The sequence below is a fragment of the Bactrocera tryoni genome, chromosome 2, assembly GCF_016617805.1.
Source record: "Bactrocera tryoni isolate S06 chromosome 2, CSIRO_BtryS06_freeze2, whole genome shotgun sequence".
NCBI classification, from domain to species: domain Eukaryota; kingdom Metazoa; phylum Arthropoda; class Insecta; order Diptera; family Tephritidae; genus Bactrocera; species Bactrocera tryoni.
Genome location: NC_052500.1, coordinates 58,458,458 through 58,480,889, shown reverse-complemented (window position 1 = coordinate 58,480,889; position 22,432 = coordinate 58,458,458). Strand labels below are relative to the sequence as shown.

At 37.2% G+C, this 22,432-nt stretch overlaps 1 protein-coding gene across 2 annotated transcripts in view; it reads right to left on the bottom strand.

Moving 5' to 3' along the window:
• LOC120767988 (serine-rich adhesin for platelets) overlaps positions 1 to 22,432 on the bottom strand; it is a 30,833-nt gene that overhangs the window by 4,823 nt on the left and 3,578 nt on the right. For both annotated transcript variants that reach the window (XM_040094406.1, XM_040094407.1), the window contains exons 3-6: positions 7,924 to 8,126; positions 7,523 to 7,838; positions 6,498 to 7,445; positions 3,734 to 5,418 (exon numbers count right to left, since the gene is read on the bottom strand). In XM_040094406.1, the coding sequence (XP_039950340.1) occupies positions 3,734 to 5,418; positions 6,498 to 7,445; positions 7,523 to 7,838; positions 7,924 to 8,126 (3,152 nt within the window). The remainder of the gene's footprint in view (positions 1 to 3,733; positions 5,419 to 6,497; positions 7,446 to 7,522; positions 7,839 to 7,923; positions 8,127 to 22,432) is intronic.

Genomic DNA, 22,432 nt, shown 5'->3' with positions numbered 1-22,432 from the left:
GCAATCTAATAAGGAAATTAGAACTCATAGGCGAGCATGAAACTTCAACTAACAGTCTCTGTACAAATAATCAAATTGAAAATATTGTTCTATATTTTGTAAAAGTCCTAAGATATAACCAAAATTTATACGACTGCTCCGTAAGGGCACCCAAAACTAGTCCCGAATACGCTCGAATAATATTTATACCCTGAACAGGGTATATTAAGTTTGCCACGAAGATTGTAACACCCAGAAGGATGCGTCGGAAACCTTATAAAGTATATACAGAGTGGGCCCAATAACTGTCGCGCTTTATTTTTTGTAGAAAAAGTTTATTTTTTGATATTTTGAGCAATTAAACAATTTTATTTATTATAAAGACTGTTGGCTTACATTAGGACTGCTTAAGTTCAAATCGTTCACCTTTGATTTTTTTTACCAGCTTCAAACGTTTCTGAAAACTATTGCAGGCGGCATGCACCACTTCATCTGGAATTTCGTCCCAAATTTTGATTAAAAGACACTTGAATTGATCCAATCTTATGTTTTTCAAATTTTTTAATTTGACAAGCATGTATCCCCATTACCTAAAATCCAATGGATTCAGATCCGGAGAAGATGGAGCCCATTCATCAATCGGAATAAAACATGGCAACTTATCCTTGCACCAGCGGTGAAAAATTCTTGCTTTATGAGCCGGAACAGAGTCTTGCTGGAAGCAACATGGTTCGTTGCCGAAGAGCTCAGATGCATGAGGGTAAAAATGATTGACAAGCACTTCATCCAAATAATCTTGTGCATTGATTTTGACACCTTTCTCAATAAAAAGGAGCGGGAGCTTGCCTTTTTTGGATATGGCCCCCCATACCATGACAGACGGTGTGTTTTGATATCTCGAACGGCTAATTTATCTGTTGGGATATCCTGGATACTTGTTGCATACACGCGATCATTCTGGGGATTGTGACTTTTTTGCAATATGAATAGTTTTTCATCAGAGAACACAATATTGCAACTTGCATGCCGCTGAAGCAATAAACCACTTCTTTCCCGTCGCATTTTCTTCTGACGCTCCGTAAGGCCATGAATTCTATTCCTTTTGTAAGGTTTATGTCCCAAGTCCTCTTTTAAAACATTTCGGATGGTTTTCCGGCTCACCTTCAGCTTTTTGGCTAGATTTCGAGGTGATCCAGAACAACTTCGCCTTATCCTTTCACGCACATTCTTCACCAGCTCAGGTGTTCTTATACTTATTTTTCGTCCAGGTTTTTTGAATATTTTAACACTTCCAGTTCACTTAAATCGAGCCACAGTGCGTTGGACAAATCTCCGATTTACATCAATGTCTTTCAGCAATTTAACAATTTCGCCTGTCGTTTTGCCTTGCAAATGTATTTTTGCACTAAGTCTCTTTTTGCTTCCATCACTCACAAATTTTAAGAACTACTGATCAGGTCAAAAAAGTACACAATTAATTTCACAATAAAATAAGGAGCACAAAAATGTAACGGTAACAAAATTCTGTACACTTACGCGAACATAACGTTGCTTCGAAAAAGTGCGACAGTTATTCGGGCCCACGCTGTATATATAAATGATCAGTATGTTGAGCTGAGTCGATGTAGCCATGTCCATCTGTCTGTCTGTCCGTCTGTGTGTATATATACGAACTAGTCCCTCAGTTTTTAAGATAACCTTTTGAAATTTTGCAAATGTCACTTTCTCTTCAAGAAGCTGCTCGGAACTGCCGATATCGGACCACTATAACACATAGCTGTCATACAAACTGAACGATCGGAATCAAGTTCTTGTATGAAAAGCTTTCTCATTTGACAATGTATCTTCACAAAAGTTCGTATGAGTTATTGTTCATAGAAATAATGTAATATCGGAAGAAATTGTTCAGATCGGCTCACTATAGCATATAACTGCCATACAAACCGAACGATCGGAATCAGGGACTTGTATGGAAAACTTTCTCATTTGACGTGGTACCTCATTTGAAACTGAAACTCATAAGTAAAAAAAGGCATATAATAAAAGCTGAAATCCCTCTTAACGGTATCTCAACAGAACACCTGACATGCATGGGCTCAAATAGACAAAATACTACTACTAAATAATACCGCTAAATGCTAACAAGAAACCGGCAACATATTTATGTTGTTGTGGTAATATATGTATTTCAAAAATTTCTTGAATTGAGGAATTTGTGGCATTCGGCTGATGACAGTTCTTGAACGATTAAAATCCGACTAACCGTAGTCGTACTGGATGTAAACATTATGCAAATTAAAAAAATACTTGTTCGGATTCTAGTAATGTAGGCCCGTAGGTAGTTATAACACACAGAAGGAACTTATAATATTCATATACATATGTATACATAAATGATCAGCTTGGCGATTCGATTCGATTTGTCTGTATATACGCGCCCTAGTCTGTTTTTGAGATATCGATCTGAAACCATTAAGCATAAAGCATAGCTGTAATACAAACTGAACGATCGGAATCAATTCCTTGTATGATGAACTTTTTCATTTGAAGAGGTGTCTTCACAAAATCTGTCTCGGCTAATTGTCCAAAGCAGCGTTACAATCAACGAGAAATTTTCCAGATCAAACTACTATAGCACATAGCTGTCATACTAACAATCTAACATAATCAAAATCAGGCATTTGTATGGGAAACTTTTTTATTTGACGAGCTATCTTAACGAAATTCCACATAGTACCTTCACGCAATTTCGCATGGATTATTTTCCTTAACAATGCTACAATATCCGAATGCGAATAAATTTTTTAGAACGGACGGTATGCTATAGTCCGAACAAATTGCTTAGATTGGACCACTACAGCATTAAGGGGTTAGGGGTAGTCAGAATTTTCAAAAAATTATGATTTTTTTTGCATTTTCGTTAAGTGTAATATCTTAAAAATATTATCTGAAAATTTCACGTTGATCCGTTAATTAGTTTTTGAGTTATTCGACAAATAACAAAGAGAGCTCGGGCACTTCAATGCGCTAGTGTGAAACTTTAAACGCCTTTTTCTCAAAACTATGTTTTTTGAACTGGTGACAACTGCAACTCGAAAACCGCTCAGTAGATTTTAATGAAATTTATACAGCTTTTAGGATACATAATAAACTCGGGCCTGATCGAAGGATTTTTTTTTTTCTAAAATTTCGATTTTTAAAGACCAATTAACTGTTGATATTTTCCCAAAAATTTAGACAAAAATTTCCCGAGGCCGCCATTTTGTTAACTTTTGAAAAAAAAAAATCCTTCGTTCAGGCCCGAGTTTATCTATTTATAAAACAATTTTTTTTTGTCCGATTGATTTTATATGAATCTTCAAGGACTTATGGTTGTCACCGCAAGTACCTTTTTTTGGAACAGGGTCAACACAAACAACTATAACTTTGGAAATTAAATTTTTTTTTTGAAATTTTCGTGACTTCAAGTCAACACATTCTATAATAATGCCATATTACTACTTTTGTAAAATAACACGATTTAATAGCAAAAAAAAACACTGAAAATTGTAATTTTTTCCCCTAACCCCTTAAGCTGCCACCGACCCAATAAAATCAAGTTCTTGATTAACATCAATATTAAATATACTTCATGATCGCCTGATGAGCTCAAGACAAGATTTTAAATAACACTAACGCTGAAACAATTCAAATAACGAGTTCGTAACACAACTTCAAAGCATCACTTAACTTTATTTTGTAAAGCCATACTCACCGACAAACGTTTCGGCTCATCATCGATATCGATTTGAGTGATTGTTGTGTTTGATTTGAGCACTTCAGCGATTTTCGTTAGACTCTCCACTTCTAACTTATTGTCGCGTATATCTAGGCGTTGCAAGGTGCTATTGCCACCAAAAGTCAGTATAGAAGCCAACGTCTCGATGCCATTCGCGCTAAGGTGTGCACTCTGAAGACCCAGTGTCGTCAGCGTCGTATTGCGCATGAGACTATCTTTTATTCGTGTCACGAAATCATTAGATAGGCAGTTTTTGCCAATGTTTAGCAATTCAAGAGAATTGGTCTCCGCTAGCAAGTTCGCTATGTAGTAGCCAGCCTCTTTACTCAAATTATTATTCCACAAAGCGAGCGCTTTCAAGCCGCTGGGTGTCTTCACCGCGGGCTCAGTGCGTGCATCCGATTGTCGTTGTTGCCGCGTGAGTGTATCATTTTTGGTAAGTTTCTCATTTAGCTGTGATGAAGTGGAGAAGTTAAGATCACTACTAATGCTGCCGTCCAGTGAATTGTCACTACAAAGGCTATCTGAACTCTGCGAACGATGACGAGTGGCAGGTGTAATGAAGGTGACCGATGACTCTGTACGACGCATACCCTGACTAGCGCCGCCTGGTGAGGTCGACGGTGGCGGTGGTGTTGGTATTAATCGATTACCATGCGCTTCCTTATCCTTAGCCACCAGACTGTCAGAGACGATAGTGACTTTCGGCATTGATGGCAATTCATTCAAAACATTTTCATGTATATCCGCTGCTTTAGTCGCTGTAACCGTTTTTGTTGTTGTTTGCATTGTAGCAACTGCTTTCTCTTGTTCGTTCGACGCCTTTACCACACTGGCATATGTGTTGGCTGTGAAACCCGTATTTGGTGTTATTGTTCGACAATTCGCATCAATATCCTCCTCCAATGCGCTTAGTGGTGAGACACCCAATTGTCGTGTGTTCAATGGTGACGCCGGCGTTGGTGTAGAAGTTGGCGTTACACCCGCGTCTGCCAAATACTCTGTAGACTCAGTAGCTATAGTACCCGTTTCAATGGCTACACCTTTCCCAATATCGTCCATCGGCGCACCGTCAAAGGAGGACGATAGTCGACTATATTCCTCTGGCAAATGCCTACTAATATCACCTTCGGAGGCACTTTCAAATGCAGAATCAGTACTGTGCGTATCGTCATAATCATCGGCCAGCTTTGAGTTCTTATTCACATCGACCGCCTTCGAGGCCGGTAACTGTTGCTGCAGTAATGTTGTTGTTTGCTCTAACTGTAAACGATCGTCATCAACGATATTAGAAATGGCGGCAGGGGCTTCGGCAATCGTGCAATCACCTTCGCCGGCGGTTACTTCGAAGATATCGGTAACATTTGGCGCGTTCGCTTGCTGGCCTAAGAGTATATTTTGATTCTGATTATCCTGATCTTGTGCCGCCGGTCCGCCTAAGTCGTGATACTTTCTGCAAACGTCTTCGTCGCCACTAATGTCGGAAATTGTGCTACTTGTTGTATTGTTGTTGCCATTGTTCTCATCATTACTTGATGGCGAGCTGGCCGATATAGTCTCACTATGGTTGTTACTGTGACTAACGGTTCCTTCCCCACTACTACCATTACTGCTGTTGTCAAGCGTTGTGATGCCTGGATCTGTCTCCGAAGGTGTAATATCTTTAAAAATAAATATAAACATTTAAAATTAAATTAATTAGACATTTTATTTTATTTGTCCATAATACTACACGGATAAATAAAATATAGTTACGGTTTGCAACTTTCATTATAGATAAGTCAAATGATAGATCAATTAAAGACCGTCCCGCGACATTCGGGTCTAAGTAACCGGAACGGACCAGAATTTTCATTTGGTCAAGGACTGTCAAAAACAGGAAGCATTCCAAATTAGTGCAGAAATGTTGACTGCCGCTCCAATTCAACTTAATTACAAATGTATGGTTGACAAAAATTGAATGAAATTTAACGAAAATATTTAAAAAAATTTAAGTGGAAATTCGGTAAAATAGCGCACAATAAGGGTCCCGGAGAGGGACATCCAAATGCTCTTTCACTTCGATTGCACCCGTGATAACTTGATCCACTGCGCCGCGGAATCATCTCCTAGCGACATCTTTTCCGCGCATATACCCCCGAAAGATATGTGGGAGGGACGAAGTCACTGGAGAAGAGGCGTAATGAGCTTTTTCACAAATGGATCGAAGCTCAAAGGAAAGGTTGAACGGGAGCTCTCAATCAACTCTTGTTTCAAACTTCATATGTACCTATCTGCGGCTTTTTTAGTGAGGTTTGTATCCACTCCGTTAGTAGAGCTACTGTGATCTCAAATCAAGAAGTACATAGCCTCATTAGATGTAGCATTAAATAAAATTCAACCATACCCAATTTCTATCAGGAGTGGTTCGAGCAGGGGTTCCTCTGTCTTGTGTTTTAACGCGCTGGATGTATAGACTTCTTGCGAGCACAGCAAGCGTCGATCTGCAACCATTACCGGTGAGGTTGCGAAAGCCTAACAGAACCCTGTTCCATTGGCATTCACGTGGTGCGGCTAAAGATTTTGGAGGACACAACTTGTCAAAGTTGCAGTGAATAAGACGAAGTGGTAAAATCTGGACACCTTCTCCACTGTCCAGCCAGACCATCCAGACTAAAGTTTAAGCATCTCGATTGCCAGACTTTTTAATCTTTCTTTTTAATACCAAACATATCAAATCTTGATAGTAATCGAAACTCACCTATCAACACCATTTCTTCCACTCCTTTAGCTTGACCTAGCTTTAAGTCCGTCGCGCTTTCCACCCGCGCTGCCACACGTGCCAATAAGTCGCTTGCCGCCTTCATGTTGGTGTTACCCTTATGCGTATCGTTCGATGCGCTTGTCGTCCCCGTTGCCGCAGACGTATCAAATATATCATCACTGGTGATGCTTGCATCTTCAGAGCCACATGCCGCTATGGTATCTGTGGACAAATTCGAGGCACCCTCTTCGCTGCTGCTTTCGCTATTCATGGACAGTAGCTTATCCAACATTGATTGCCCAGTTGGCGCAAATGTACCATTTTTATGATTGCTTGATTTTACTGTATCCTCCGTATCGTCATCACCGTCCATTTCGTCCAAAGATGACACATTGGACGCTGTTGTTAACGCCACAACAGCGCCAACTGAAGATTTGCCATTTAGAATTGTGTTATTTGCTTGTGACACCGTTACTTCAACTAACACCGGAGCATTTGTGACTTTATCTGTTGCCTTTGGCGTGCTAAAAACGTCCGTGGAGTTATCAACATTGCTTACTTTCTGTTTGCTATCTGGAACTTTATCTTCACTTTCACTATTTTCCGCGTTTTCGTCAACGCTGCTCTTACTACTGGCATTGAACGAATCGCTAGAGTCGAAATCAGTTGTTTGTGATGCATCAATTGATGACAAACTGTCGTCGTCATCTATGGCCGCCGAACGATGCAACATCGAACGCCGTTCCAATTCACTGGATTGCAGTATTAATGCGTCGACGATGTAAAGCAGACCCATATCTCTAATATTGTTGTTGCTTATGTCAATCAGTTCAATGTAGTGATTGTATTTCAGCAAAGAGCCAATAGCTTCAGCATCTTTACAATCTAAATCATTATGTGCTAACCATAGCTCTTTAAGTATGGAATTTGAGCGCAATTTAAAACCTGCAATAAATACGAGTTTTTTGTTGTTGTAAGTTTATTGAAATATAGAGAATATATAACAAGAGCCAGTCACTTACATAAGCCATCCAGCGCACCCCTCAAACCACAATGTTCCAATTTTAAGGTATGCAAATTAGATGCACTTATCGCCAGTCCCAAACCATCGGCGCTTTGTTTCGAAATTGGATTGCCTTGTGCGATTAGAACACGCAATTCTTCGCTATGCTTAACCATAGCCATGCAACCAGCCCAACCGCGCATGGTCATACCCTTGGAATTGGATGAAATGTCCAATTCATTGGTGGCCTCATAATACTCGATCATTTCGAAGAGTGCACTTGTCGCCCATTCGTCCAGATCACATGATGAGAGATCTATAAATTTGTACTGTACCTGCAAAATATACGGGAGTACGAAAAAAATATATGTTTACAACAATATTTTTTCGCAATCCACCAGTATCGAATGTATCGATTACCCGTTTAAAAATTTCCTCCAATGCTTCACAATCGCTGGCCGCCAATTTAATTGTTTTTAACGATAGCACTGGCTGACGTTGTTGTTTATTTAATTCAACACCTTTCAAGTGATCCAATACAGTCTGTAAGGGTTTTGTTTTATGTTTGCGGCATGACATCACATAGAGTTCGGCAATTTCGGAAATGCTCTTAACCAAACATGCTACATGAAATGATAAATGATATATATGTATATTTATGTTGTTTGGTAGCTTAATATTTATTTATTTGATAAAATGATAAAATAAAAAAATGAAGCAAAGGTTTAATTTACGCTATAATACCATTGACAAGTACATTTAGTGTAGCATAAAAGGGTATAAAAAATGTATATTGATTTTGATCGTTCAGTTTGTATGGCAGCTTATGCCATAGTGATCCGAATATTTCTGGAGTTGCCTCAGACAATAAGATGTGTAAAATTTCGAGAAATTATCTTGACAAATAAAAAATGTTTAAATACGTAGGTTGGCTTTTATGTTTCGGAATTCGAGAACAAAAACAAATTAAATCAACAAAAATCGATTTATTGCTTTTCAAAATATTCTCCATTAAAATCTTAAGCACACACAAAGCTTAAACAAATTTTCGAAGCACTCTGCCACTCTGATTGAGGTAGCTTCAAAACATGCATTTTGAACGTCTCTTCAGGTGTCGAAAAACGTTGACCTCTTAGTTTTTTTTCTTCGTACGGAAACAAAAAAAAAGTCAGTCGGTCCTAAGTCAGGACTATATTAACAAAGTGATGTTTACACTGCTCAAAAATTAAGTTGTTTCAATCGGTTTGCGAGAGCTGGCATTATGGTGGTGAAAAGCGATCCGTCTTCAGTGGTTGGTTAGACAACTGGCAAAGGAATGATTGTGTACCACTCAGAATTTGCTGTTCTGCGTTGTTATAGTGGTAAGTTTGCGATATGTGCAGTTGTTCGAAAAAACAACCAACCATTTGATTGAAGGTGCTTCGCACGCGAACAACTTTTGTTGGATTTGGCTCATCTTGAATGACCCATACAGTTGACTGCTTGTTTCTTTCGGTCGCATACGCGTAAATCCACGATTCACCATCTGTCAGTATTTCATAGCACCGCTATCATTTTTTTAACGCTTCTCTCAACTAATCGACACGAGCCTTTTTTTGTCCGATCGACAAATTGTGTTTGTATTTAACAACTCATATCCTGAATAATTCACTGAAGAAACAATTAAACTTTATTGAAACCTTGACATCAACAGTTAAGGAGAGGAATACAGCGTATATCGGATTTATATATTCGAAACGAAAGAGTACTTCTAACGGTCTCAATTTAAAAATAAATTAATAAATTTATCAATTTTTAAATAAAGTTTTCCAAATAAATTAAACGAAATCTATAAAGTCTGTCAAATAACCAATACCGGTTTTAGAAAGGAACACAAGAAATGTATTGTGAAATCCATAGGTTCAAAGATCAGGCATTAAGCATTAAAAATCATAAGTCTACGATTTAACAATATCCGTTTTTATACACACAATACAATGATGGGAATCAGTTGCTCATTTCGTACAAAATAAATATATCCTGCTTGCACCAGGTAATGTCATAAGCCGATTACTTCCTTGATTGAAATATATGACGGAATACGTAAATCTTTTATATTTGACAATGTGTATTTCTATCAATGTTATCTGAATAACACTTACACGACCAGATCGGAATACCTCCGTCAAAGGGAAACAGTGTTCTTTAATCTAAATAATCCTTTAGTACGTGTCATGGACATAGTATACAGAACTCACAAAACTAAGTAGACGCAAGACCTATACGGATTTTTATCCGACCAAGGACCGTCAACTTGGCTACAATAATAATAATAATATGTATATTGGGTAGTCGGAAAAGTCTTTTCGTAATTTCAATAGCAAATTAAATTCGTGGAAGTTGAAAAATAGTTACAGCTTTTCAAAAATGAATGAAAATAATGAATAAATTCGCTACATTTTGAAATATTTGTATAAAAAGGGAAGAATACCAAGCAAGTCATCAATGAAATGGTTCGCACACAATGGTTCGCTCGCTTCTGTTCCTCGCCCTGGTCGACTTCTCGTTGAAAAAGTCAATGAAATTATGGAAAAGTCTGACCAGGACTATGTGACGGTCCAGCCATGACATCGCTAAGGAACTTAACATTCATCATCAAACGAACAAAATAAGAAGCTCGATATTTTGGTATCACATGAATTGTCTGTGAAAAATTTAATAGACTGAATTAATTCGGTGCGATTCTTTGGTGAAACGAAATGAAATCGTTCCATTTCTGAATTGAATGGTAACAGGAGACGAAAAGTAGATCAAATACGACAATAATGTGCGAAAAAGATCATGGTCCAATAGTGGTGAAGCTCAACAAATGGTCGCAAAGTCAGGATGCTGAGTATATGGTGAGATTGGAAAGGAATTATCCACTAAGAGCTGCCACAGTCTGGTCGATTGATTCTACGTTTTACTGTCAACAACTGATGAGATTGAAGCAAGCAATCGAAAGAACTGATCAACAGAAAAGGCTTCGTCTTCCATTAGGGCAACGTTAGACCATACACATCTTTAATGACTCGCCAAAAACTGGGAGAGCTTGGCTGGGAAGTTTTGATGGATCCACCGTATAGCCCTTACCTTGCACCATCGGACTACTATTTGTTTCGATCAATGCAGAATTCCCTTAATAGATTAAAGTTGGCTGCAAGAGAAGCCTGTGAAAATTGCTTGGCGCACTGATGGAGTAATGTCTCTAGCGGAAAAATGACAAAAAGTGGTCGACCAAAATGGTACATATTTGGCTCATTAAAGTTCATTATAAATATAAAAAAATAATTTGAACTTTGATTAGAAATACGAAAAGACTTTTTCGACTACGCTATACATATGTATGTATGTATTAGCTATTAGTGTAGAAGCCTTTGAAAATGTTAACAAGTGAACAAAAAAAAAAATCGTAGTAAATCGAAACCCTTTGAAAAATAGTATTATATAACAAAAACTAAATAAAAAAAGTTTGCGTGCGATCCGAGGTCGGAAAGAGAAAGTGGTTGAATTTTTTAGGGTTAAATCAGTTTATCTCGATTTCCGGCAAACTAGGAGTCCTACAGAAAAAAGTTATATAGCAAAGTTGCAGTTAATGAAAATATTTACTTTGGACAATTAGCCGTGCCAGATTTTGTTAAGATAATTTCTTGAAATAACAAAAGTTCCTCATACTAGGAATTGATTCTTATCGTTCAGTTTGTATGGCATTTACATGCTTTAGTGGTCCGATATCGGGGGTTCGACAAATGAGCAGCTTCTTGGGAAAAAGAGACGTGTGTACAATTTCAGATCGATATTCTAAAAACCGAAAGACTAGTTCCCGTATATACAGACAGATAGACGGACTCATCATAGACGGAGCTCATCACGCTCATCTTTCACATAAATATTGTAACAAAAAAGAAATTGTATTTTCAATTCCCCAAGTAAATGATGTTTCAAAAAAATATATTGTGCTAAACTGGTAAGACTGTTCTTAACTACTATGACAAATATGACGCGATCTGTCAACCAATTTGTTTACAGCAGCTGCTTAAGTCGGTACACCTCAATGGATAAAAATATCATATTTTGTATTTCTAACCAAATTTTGTGTGTGGAATCGTTGGGAATGTTAGAAAGGCTTACGTTGATTCAGTTTTATCGAAAATACAAGCCTACGAATTGTACAAAGCCCTAAAAGACGGTCGAGAGATTGTTGAAGGCATGCCTAGTTCTGGACGACCTTCGACTTCTTCAACTGCTGAAAATATAAAAAAAAGTGATGGACATGGTGCTTGAAAATTGGCAGGCAAGTGTTAAAGATATGGCAAGAGAGCGACATCTCAAGTGAATCCGTTCGAATGATTTTTGGTGAATATTTTGGGGGTGAAACGCGTTCTTGATCATCCGATAAAACTGAATTGTTTTCAAAAATAGTGCCGTAAAAAGGTCTATTTGAACATGCTTGATCGTGCGAATCCCAATCCCACATTCATGGAGAGGATTATAGCTGCTGACGAGACATGGGTTGATGACTTCGACATGCAAAAAAGTCAACAATCATCGGAATAGAGTGGAAAAAACAAGCCGAATGATGCTCATAATTTTTTTCGATATTCGTGGTTTGGTGCGGAGGGACAATAAGGAGTTCTATTTGGTCGTTTTGAGGCGTTCGCGTGAAAACGGCCGGAATTGTGGAAGAACAATTCATGGATTTTACACGATGACAATGCACCATCGCATCGAGGAGCCACTATTATGACCGAATTTAAAGCCAAAAACGCAATTAAAACCATCGATTAACCACTTTATTCGCCAGATTTAACTCTGTATGAATTTTTCTTGTTCCTCAAACTGAAATTGCCGCTCCGTAGAATCCATTTTCAGTCGATCAAAGGGATAAAACCAAATTCGCTGAAGAACCTGAAAGCCATCCCAAAAAGTGCTTATGAAAAGTGTTTCGAGAACTGGAAAAATCCTTGGCATAAATAAATATTGATGAATAATTAAATATTTTGCGATTTATTTCCAATTTCCGGGTACAATTTTTTTATGGGGTCCGACATTCGCATCTGCGTGTTACAAACTTCGTGGCAAAGTTTATTTACTCTGTTCACGATAATAAAAGAGTACTGTTATGTATTTATGTAAAATGTTATATAGTTCAAGTATTGAATAATATGAAAAGGTCTAGGAAAATAAACCGTTTACATGGCCCAAAAATGTACTTAAATAACATATATTTTTTCTATTTGTACAACACTTTTTCAAATTTATAGGAAGCAAATATTTTGCAGTGTACAAAAACAAAGCCAAACAAAAATTAGTGAACACCGCAAAAACAACGCCTAAATCCAATGACTTACGGTGTGAAAAATTAAATAAATATTTAAAAAAAAATATACATAAATGTTCACATTCATATTTTTAGATATCTGCCGGTTTTGTGCTTTGATGAATCACAAAGAATTACTTTGTATATATAGCAAAATTATTCCCGGCAACGATTCGACAAACAAATAAACTAAAGAAAAACGAAAGCGAAAAAAAATAAACGAATAAAAGAAGAGCACTCAACGAACGACAGCAGACGGACTGGTGACATTGGCATAAACAAGTGCATATGTACGTGCATAGGTATGTACATATGTATGTATGCACTAGTGTGTATGTGTGTGTGTTTGCCAAGATGATGAACGTTGACGGGCGACGTCGACTAAAGATACATAAGTATACTGTAGGCATATTTGACGTTATTCGGTGATCGCGAGAAATTTTTAATTGATATGCGGCACAAACCAAAAGGATGGAACTAATTAATTTCTAGTATTAAGAGTACCTACAACAGCTACCGTATGTGTAAACAAATATATATACACATGTATATAGAACTTTTTTGTACATATTTACAAAAACGTGTACGCCATTATTGGAGAAAAAAAATATGAGAAAACGTTAACTTCGTTTCACAAGCAGATAAGTTTCCGTTTGTATAGCAGCTAATGCGATAGTGGTCCGATCAGAACAATTTTTACGAGAATTTTACGGTTACCTTGGAGAATAATCCATGCCAAATTTCATGAAGGTGTCTAGGCAATTAAGAAAAGATTCCATATAGGTACATTATTATGACCGATCAGTTGATATGGCACCGCTATAGTGGTCCGATCAAAACAATTTGTTCGGATATTATTGCTGTGCCATGGATAATAAATAATCCATGTCAAATTTCGGAAAGATATCTTGTCAAATAAAAAATTTTCCAAGCAACAACTTGTTTTTAATCTTTTCCCCCAATACCACTTACTATTACCATGCCTCATACTAAAAAAAAAACAATAATATAGAGTAAAGTCAGCGGGATTATTTGAAAATCTTGATATTAGCTCCTATACTAGGTCAAGTTTTCGGTCAAATTTATCTATTTTAAACACAAAGATACACTGTTGTAAGTATAATAACTCACATATTGTCCGATATATGCGGTATAAAGTCACCCGGAAGTTCGAAAATCTTTATAATAAGTATATGGGGGCTCATAAAAGTACTGACCCGATTCAACCCGATTCAAAATATTAATTGCTGCTTGATTTGTGTACTGGAAAGTGAAAGAATCAAGTCAATTTAAAATTGTTTTATATGGGAAGTAGGCGTGGTTGTCGTCTGATTTCGCCCATTTTCATAGTGTGACATAGAAATATTAAAGGAGTGCTACGTACTAAATTTTGTCGAAAGAACGGTCGGTCGGATCTCAAGATATGGGGTTTCACCGAAAAGTGGGCGGTACTACGCCCATCGACAAATTTTCTCACCGGATCTCACAAAGCTCTCTCATAACATCTCGGAGGTAAAATTTAATGTCTCTGGCGTAATTAGTTATTGATTTGTGGTTTTAGTAGTTTTAGGCTGTACCGTTATATAGCTCATTATTTTGTACTAAAGAAGCTGCCTAACAAATTTCCTCAATATATCTCAATTTTTACTCAAGTTACAGCTTGCTCGGATGGATGGACGGACGAACAGACAAACAGTCACCCGGATTTCAACTTTACTCGTCATCCTGATCATTTATATAGTTATAATCCTATATCTATTTCGCTTAGGTTTATGCAATACGTACAATCGTTAGTTGAACAACGTAGCAACAGGTTTCAAGACTATAAAAAAGAGGAACTAAAGCGTGATCCATTTCAAAGCTCCCTACTTTTTTAAAGAAGAAAGACAAAACTCCAAATTTAATGGGAATGTTTATTGGCATTCGAAAGAACGTTCCTTGGCATTTATTTTTTGAAGATTATCTCTCTCAATTGTTAGCCGCGGCACGTCCGTCTTGTTGAAACCAAATTTCGGGTCTCCAAAGTTTCCTTCTGGGTCTCACTAACTTCGCGGCAAACTTAATATACCCTGTTAAGGGTATAAAACGATAATATTAAACTAAATGTTATTGTTTCACCGTAAAGAATGCAGCAGTCGCTCCGCTTTACGTACATACTCCTTTTCTGCTTATTGAATTATTGTGAATAAAACGATTAAAGCATTTGAATTTATTCTCGTTCCTCGTCGTTTTCTTCTTCAATTTTTTTGTTTTACTTTAGCTACAAATTAAATACAAGTGTGAAATAAGACTAAATTAAAAAACAAAACAAAACACAAATACAATGAATTTGTTAACAAAAAATAAACAAACGTAATACACTTGCATATGTACTATATACATACATACAGTATATATATACTATAAGTACGCTTGTATAATAAAATCCAGTGATTATTTGCGCATATGTGAGCTGTTTTGCTAATTAGGCAGCTCAACATTCAGCGTGCAAAATGTTATTGGATTGTCAGTATCAACGACACCGATGCTTTATCACGTGTTCTATCGAATCGTACAGTATACATACACACCCACACATGCATAAATACATATAATGTATACTCAAGCAAAGTCAGAATACTCAAAAGTAATGAAACGCGAAAAACTAAAATGAAAAGTTTTTTGAACGAACTAAAGCAAATAAAGAGTCTATCGATAACCAGAGAAAAAAAGAATAAAAATAAATAAATAATTATATACATATGTATGTATGTATACATGGCGCTCTTGATTAATGTGCCCCTTTAATGGCAAACACCTAGCCTGAATATAAAAGAGTGTTTAATTGCAAAACGATTGACCGAATAGCACCCCTCACCTAGCAGAGATTGCTTAGAGGACAATTAAAACTTTACTTGCGTTTAAAAAAAGAAGGAAAAACACGGTAATACTCGCAGTAAAATACTTAGAAAGACCATCTAAATAAGTTGGAACTATTTTTAAATTGATCTCACAAATAAGATAGAAATAATATTATTGTCAGCGGGAATATAACAACAAACCAGTTGAAAGTAATCTACATATTTAAAGACGTATGTACAGGGTGGCGCAAAAGTCAGAAGATGATCAGATGCTATAAATTTTGCAATCGACCTCTAATGTCAGTTCTGTTTTGACATTTGTGTAGTAAACACATGCGAAATATACGTGAATAAACAATGGTACGCTACACTGCGTGCCACAACCGATATGCTGAAGGATGCATTTCCCGGGCGTCTAATCTCCCGCTTTGGCGATTTGCACTGGCCAGCAAGATCGCCTGATTTTACCGCTCCAGACTTCTTTTTGTGGGGCTTTTTCAAATCGTGGGTTTATGTCAACAATCCTCAGACTCTTGTAGCTCTTAAAGGCAATATCCGTCAAGAATGTGAGGACCTATCGTCGGAAATTCTGGCCAGAGTGATAGAAAATGCCATAAAAAGGGCTCAAATGACATTTACATGTTATCATATTCTCGACTTGATGTAAAAAAATTTAAAAGAACAAATTAAAATAATCCAGCAAAGCAGAATCAAAGTTTTTTATTTTTCAAAAAAAGTTGTTCATGTTCCAAAAAACATCGGAAGGTAATTTTTGCGCCACCTGTTACATACAGCTGCGTGCAATGAAGTAGTAGTGAACATTCGTTTAAAAAAATTGATACTTCCTTATTAACGAATGTAGATACCGCTTGGGCAGTTGTAGCCAAGTTTACAACTATGCGCCAGTCGTTCTTCCTTTTCGCTGTTTGGCGCCACTTGGAGATTCCAAGAGTATCCAAGTCCTTCTTCATCTGGTCTTTCCAACGGGGTGGAGGTCTTCCTCTTCCTCTGCTTCCCCCGGCGGGTAGTGCGTCCAATACTCTCAGAGCTGGAGTGTTTTCATCCATTCGGACTACATTACCTAGCCAGCGGAGCCGCTATCTATCTCGTCGTATATCTACCGCAGAACATTTCTCTCGAAAACTCGTAAAAATAGTAAAAACACTGTTCATAAATTTTAAATTCTTACTTCATTCTTAAAAGTCTATGCTATCGTCACCCTCAAAGTAATCCCCCTTGGCTCCAATACACGTCTGCTAAAGTTTTTTCCAATCCGCCAAACAGTTGCTAAAGTCAATTTCCGAAATAGCCAGCAAAGCGCATAGCGATTCACGTATAATGTCTTCAATTGATTCAAAACGCTTTCCCCGGAACCGTCGTTTGAGTTTGCTGAATAGCCAATAGTCACACGTAGCCAAATCAGACAATTTCGGTGATTGCGACACGACATTGTTGAAGTTTTAGCGAGAAACTCACGAAGAATCTATGCGTCTGTTTCCGGGTCATAAGCATAGATCCAAGACACAACGCCCGTAATAATACGTTTCATGTCATCCCGTTAGCATTGTTTCACAGACGTTAACGCGATGCTGTTTTTCGAAAAACTTCAGTGTTTTTGGAAACAATCGAGCTCTCACTTTTCTTAGGCCCAAATGATCTTTCAAAAGGGTTTTCACTGATCCTTCCGATATTCCAACGATGCCAGTAAGCTCTCTGACTATTAATCGGCGATTCTCAAGCACCAGTTTCTTTATTTTATTGACGTGTTGATCATCAGTTGATGCTGATGGCCTGGACTTAGTTCGTCCTCCACGCCGTCTCGACCCTCTTTAAATAATTTGTACCAATAAAAATTACTTGCTCGCGACAAACATTTATCTGGAACCCTTTTCAATATTCTGAACCTTTTAGCAGCAAGAAATTGATTCCGCCAAGAAAATTTTGTGGAACTTCTTTGTTGAATAATGTTCACTTTCTAAAAATCGCCAAATGCACTTTATGTACTTCAGAAAAACAAGCGTATACAAAACACTAATAATTATTTTGGTGTGACATTTGGCACAGATGTCACTGACAGTCATACGTACTTACATAGAAAAGAGATATTTCGACGAATGGGGTTACGCGCGAAATTTAAATTAAAAGGTCTTCCAGATAGCATTGCGATGCTTGTTATCCTCAGCGAACAAATGAAATATTGTAAGAAAAAAAAGGTTACAAAATCTTAATTTGCTACTCGCATCCCTCTTAAGGCCCCTTTTTTAAAAAAACAAAATCACGTTTTCACAGGAACATCTGACCTGGCCAATAGAGAAATGTATGAACATAGATAGATAGATAGATAAATGTTATGAGGTAATGCACCGCGACCTAGGGTCTATTGTGCCCTCTACGATATCACATGTCTTCCCAGAGTCCCAGCAGCCTGAATAGCTAGGAGTTTGCCGGACGCTACTGAGGTGATGTGATCCCTGCTGATATAGATGGAATCCAGGGCCTTAAGCCTTTTTCCACAGACTGCTGTGCAATCCGGCAGTTGCAGAACCGGCAGTTAGCACAGGAGACATGTTGGACAAGTGCTTCCTGAGCCTGCAGTGCCTTGTGTAAATTGCGACGAGGAGACGGAATTTGTCACGGGGGAGGTGAATAAGTTCCTTGAACCTGGAGAGACTGTACCCTCCTAGTAGCAGTTTGGCGTGGCGCATGTCTGATGATTGTTGCCAATGCCGTTCTCTCTCCGTTCTTTCCTCCGTGCGGAGCAGCTCCTTAAAAGTGTGGGATCCTACCGCTATGTATGGTTCTGGTCCCATCACCTTGGACGCTGCCGCAGCGCGGGCCAGTTCGTCGGCCTTCTCGTTTCCTTCTATTCCTTTGTGCCCTAGCACTCAAATTAGGTGCACCCGGTTGCATAAGGACAGGCGGTTTAGCCTTTCTATGCATTCCTCAACTAAAAGCGATTTGATCTCATATGATGAAATCGCCTTTAGTGCCGCCTGGCTATCACTGAGAATAGCTATACGCTGGTTGCGATAGTTGCGGCTGAGGTTGACTTCAGCGCACTGACCTATGGCAAAAACTTCAGCCTGGAAGATACTTGGAAGGCAGCCCATTGGTATGGACATCTTAGTACGCGGTCCCGCAATACCTGCCCTAATACCCTCCGGTGTTTTTGAGCCATCAGTGTACCACTGTCTGACTATCTTCCAGCAGTCTTTCCAGCGTGGAATCGCTCCACTCCGTCTTGCTGCCGAGAGTAACTTTGAAATTTCTTTTGAAGTTTATTTTCTTCGTTGTGCCGTCCTTTGGGAGAAGGACTAGCTGTGTGCTTTCCGCCAGTACGTCCATCTGTCTGGAGGACATTAACTTTCCTCTACCGCAGCCTTCTGCTGACATGATGTTTAGCCCTACCGTGTTGCATGTCACAAAGAGTGTTTTCAAATCCGGCTCTCGCCATTATGACGATGTCACCCGCGTACCCTTGACAGCGGATTCCATTGCTGGCGAGCAACTCGAGGAGTTCGTCTACTACCAAGCTCCATAACAGAGGGGATAGTACTCCCCCCTGTGGGCAGCCCCTTGTGGTGCCAAGACGAATCTTGCTTTCCCCCACCGTTGTTTCCGATGTATGAACATACTTTGGACTGAAGAGTCGAAAATTATTTTTTTATGGCCGGAAAGAACTTCGAAAGTGTGTGACGTCCCCCTAACACATAGTATGAACCACGATATACCACGAAAGCTTTAAAACATAGTGGGTCAAGTAAAATGATATGGCGATGTTTCATTTGCAGATGATAACATACCGCTAAAATCGGTGTTCCACCAGGACAGTGACCCAAAACACGACAGTAGTCTGTCACAGAAATGAGGTTGGGGCAATAGGATTGAGTTTATATACCAGCTAGCTCGATCTTCTCATCTCAATCCCACTGAAAACCTTTGGGCGTATATAAAAATATGTATTTGGACCTACAATCAACAACGATCCGTGATCCGTAATTAAGGGGGCATGGCGAGCTACATATATCTACGAACAGGGCGAAACACCTGTGGAGTCTATGAAGAGATGTTGTATATTTTTGACTAAAAATTAAGGTCATAATACCAAGTACTAAATATAGGTATAGACAGAATTTCAAAAATATCTTTCAACGACCAATTAGAATTAACTTTTACTAAGCAGTATAATAAAACTCATATTGCCTGTGAACAAATTTTTTTTATTTTAATTTTTTTTACTTGTAAACATATTGTGGAAAGGGAGTTTTACATTTCAAATGCCACCAAAGCCCAAACTTTTTAAAATTGTTAACAATTGAAACCAATTATATTCCTCGCAGCTGTACATAAGTATATTCGTATATATAAAATAATATACATACATATGTATGTAAATGTATATACATATATAACAACGCGAGCGTAGAGTAAACAATTGCCAAAAATTACAGCGATAAATTAACATCTTTACTGAGCAATCATGTGCATATATAAATACTTACGTATATACGTACATATATGTATTTATGCTTATACATATGTATGGGAAAGAAATATATTTTATGGAATTTTCCAATAAAAGTTTAATATTCAAAATTATTTTACTAATCACTTTACAAGTACTTCAAAGTAGGTAGAGTAATATCAAACAAACGTCACGAATATAATGTATTTATTTTTATTTATTCATTTTATCGTACTTATGTATATACATAGGTACCTGTCAAATGATAAACAATTTTCATATCAGATTTAGATAATAATGGGCAAGTGAACTGAACAGCCGACTAACATTCATTTTGGCTATGCTAGAAATTTGTCCGCAACAAAATCCAAAAATTTTAAAATGTATTATTTTCCCCTCCCAGAATACAATATGTAACAATTGAGCACTTAGACGCAATAATGTTTATATGTATAACTTTCAATTTGTAAATTAACACAAAACGCACACTACATATCACATTAAAATATCAACTAAAAATTAGTAATTAAAAAAACACTGAAAATAATTAATAATAATACCCTTCAAATATAAGAAAGTTTTCTGTACAAGAACTGAATTTTGATCGAGTTTAGTTTGTTTGTATGCCAACTATATGCTAAAGTGATCCGAACTGAATATTTTTTTTTTTTTCGAGATTATAAATATGACTTAAATAATAATCTATACCAAATTTCGTGACGATACCTTATCAAATAAAAATCTGACCAATTTCTGCAGCAATTGCAGTTGTGTCTCAGATAATAAGCTACACTGAATTTCGTAAATGTTTCTTGTCAAATTAAACAGTTTTTTAACAAAGACTTGATTTCGATCGTTAAGTTTGTATGACAGCTACATACATATATGCTGTAGTGAACCGATAACGACGGCTCTGAAAAATGAGCAGCTTCTTGGTTAGAAAAGAACGTGTGCAAAATTTAAAGACGATATCTACATTTGCGGGAAGGGTTAAGTATATATAGACCGACCTATACATAGATGGACAGACGGGCATACGAATGGACAGACGGTTATAGATAAATCGTTGCAGCTCATCATGTTGATCATTAATATATATTTTTTTAGGATCTCCGACGTTTGCGTCAAGGTGTTAAAAACTGCATGGCAAACGTGATATACCCTGTTAAGGGCAAAAAAAAAAAGAAAAAACGATCACATATGGCTAAATACCAACTATATGTATAACTAAACCGGAATATGTAACCGACCAACAGTTTGCATCCAATGCGAAACCTAACAAAAGGTTCTTTTGTTTGATATAAACAACGTTCAAGTCGAATTAATTTGCCCAAAAAAAGTTTTCCATACAAGACAAGAACTTGATTTTGAATTTATTTTAATTTACTAAAGCTATCTAAACAAAGTGATAAGTTCATCTTATTGATACTTTTGCCGAATTTTAAACCATTATTTCAACTATGCATATTGTAAAAGTAACATGGAGTAATACTTAATTCGTTAACGTCTAAAAAACACTTAACTTTCATATTTAACAAAAAATTAGACAATAAACATCTCCTTTCTTCAAATTTATGCTAATTGATAAGCGCAATCTGGCCGATCGTACATAGGCGACAAATACCATACAAATACATGTTTAGATGGTAAAAGGGGCAAACTCATATTTGTAAAAAAAAAAGAATTATAAAGCAATACGTAAGTAAAGATTGGCAAACTGAAACGAATTAAAATAATTTAAAAACGCGAGCAAAAGAAAGTAAAAAAAAATATGCTCTACACGAGCTTACTATGGTATAACAAAGATAACACGACAGAGAACGCGATAACATTTAAATGCAAAGTAATTAATTGACAATGAAAAGTATTTCTAAGCTTTATTAGTTGTGTTAGGCAAATAAATAATATGTAACATTAAAGCTGATAAAGTAATTATAATTTAATTGCAGCAACCGTAAATATTATAAACAAGTTTGTGACGTACTCGTATACAGTAATTTAATTTCTATAAAAGTTATTCTAATGACAAATAAAACGAATGCTACATTGTTGATAAATAAACACTTTTATAAAGATTGGAAATCTTAAGAACTTATTAAAATAATTAAATAACATTAGTCGCCACACATATGTAAGTCTAGTTCTAACCCGTTCTCACGACGGTCGGGTCTACGTAACCGGAACGGACCCGGATTTTTATCGGGCCATAGACTGTCAACTACTACTATTCTGACGCAAACTTATATTTTTTGATGTTATATACATATCTTCTTCTTTATCGGGATA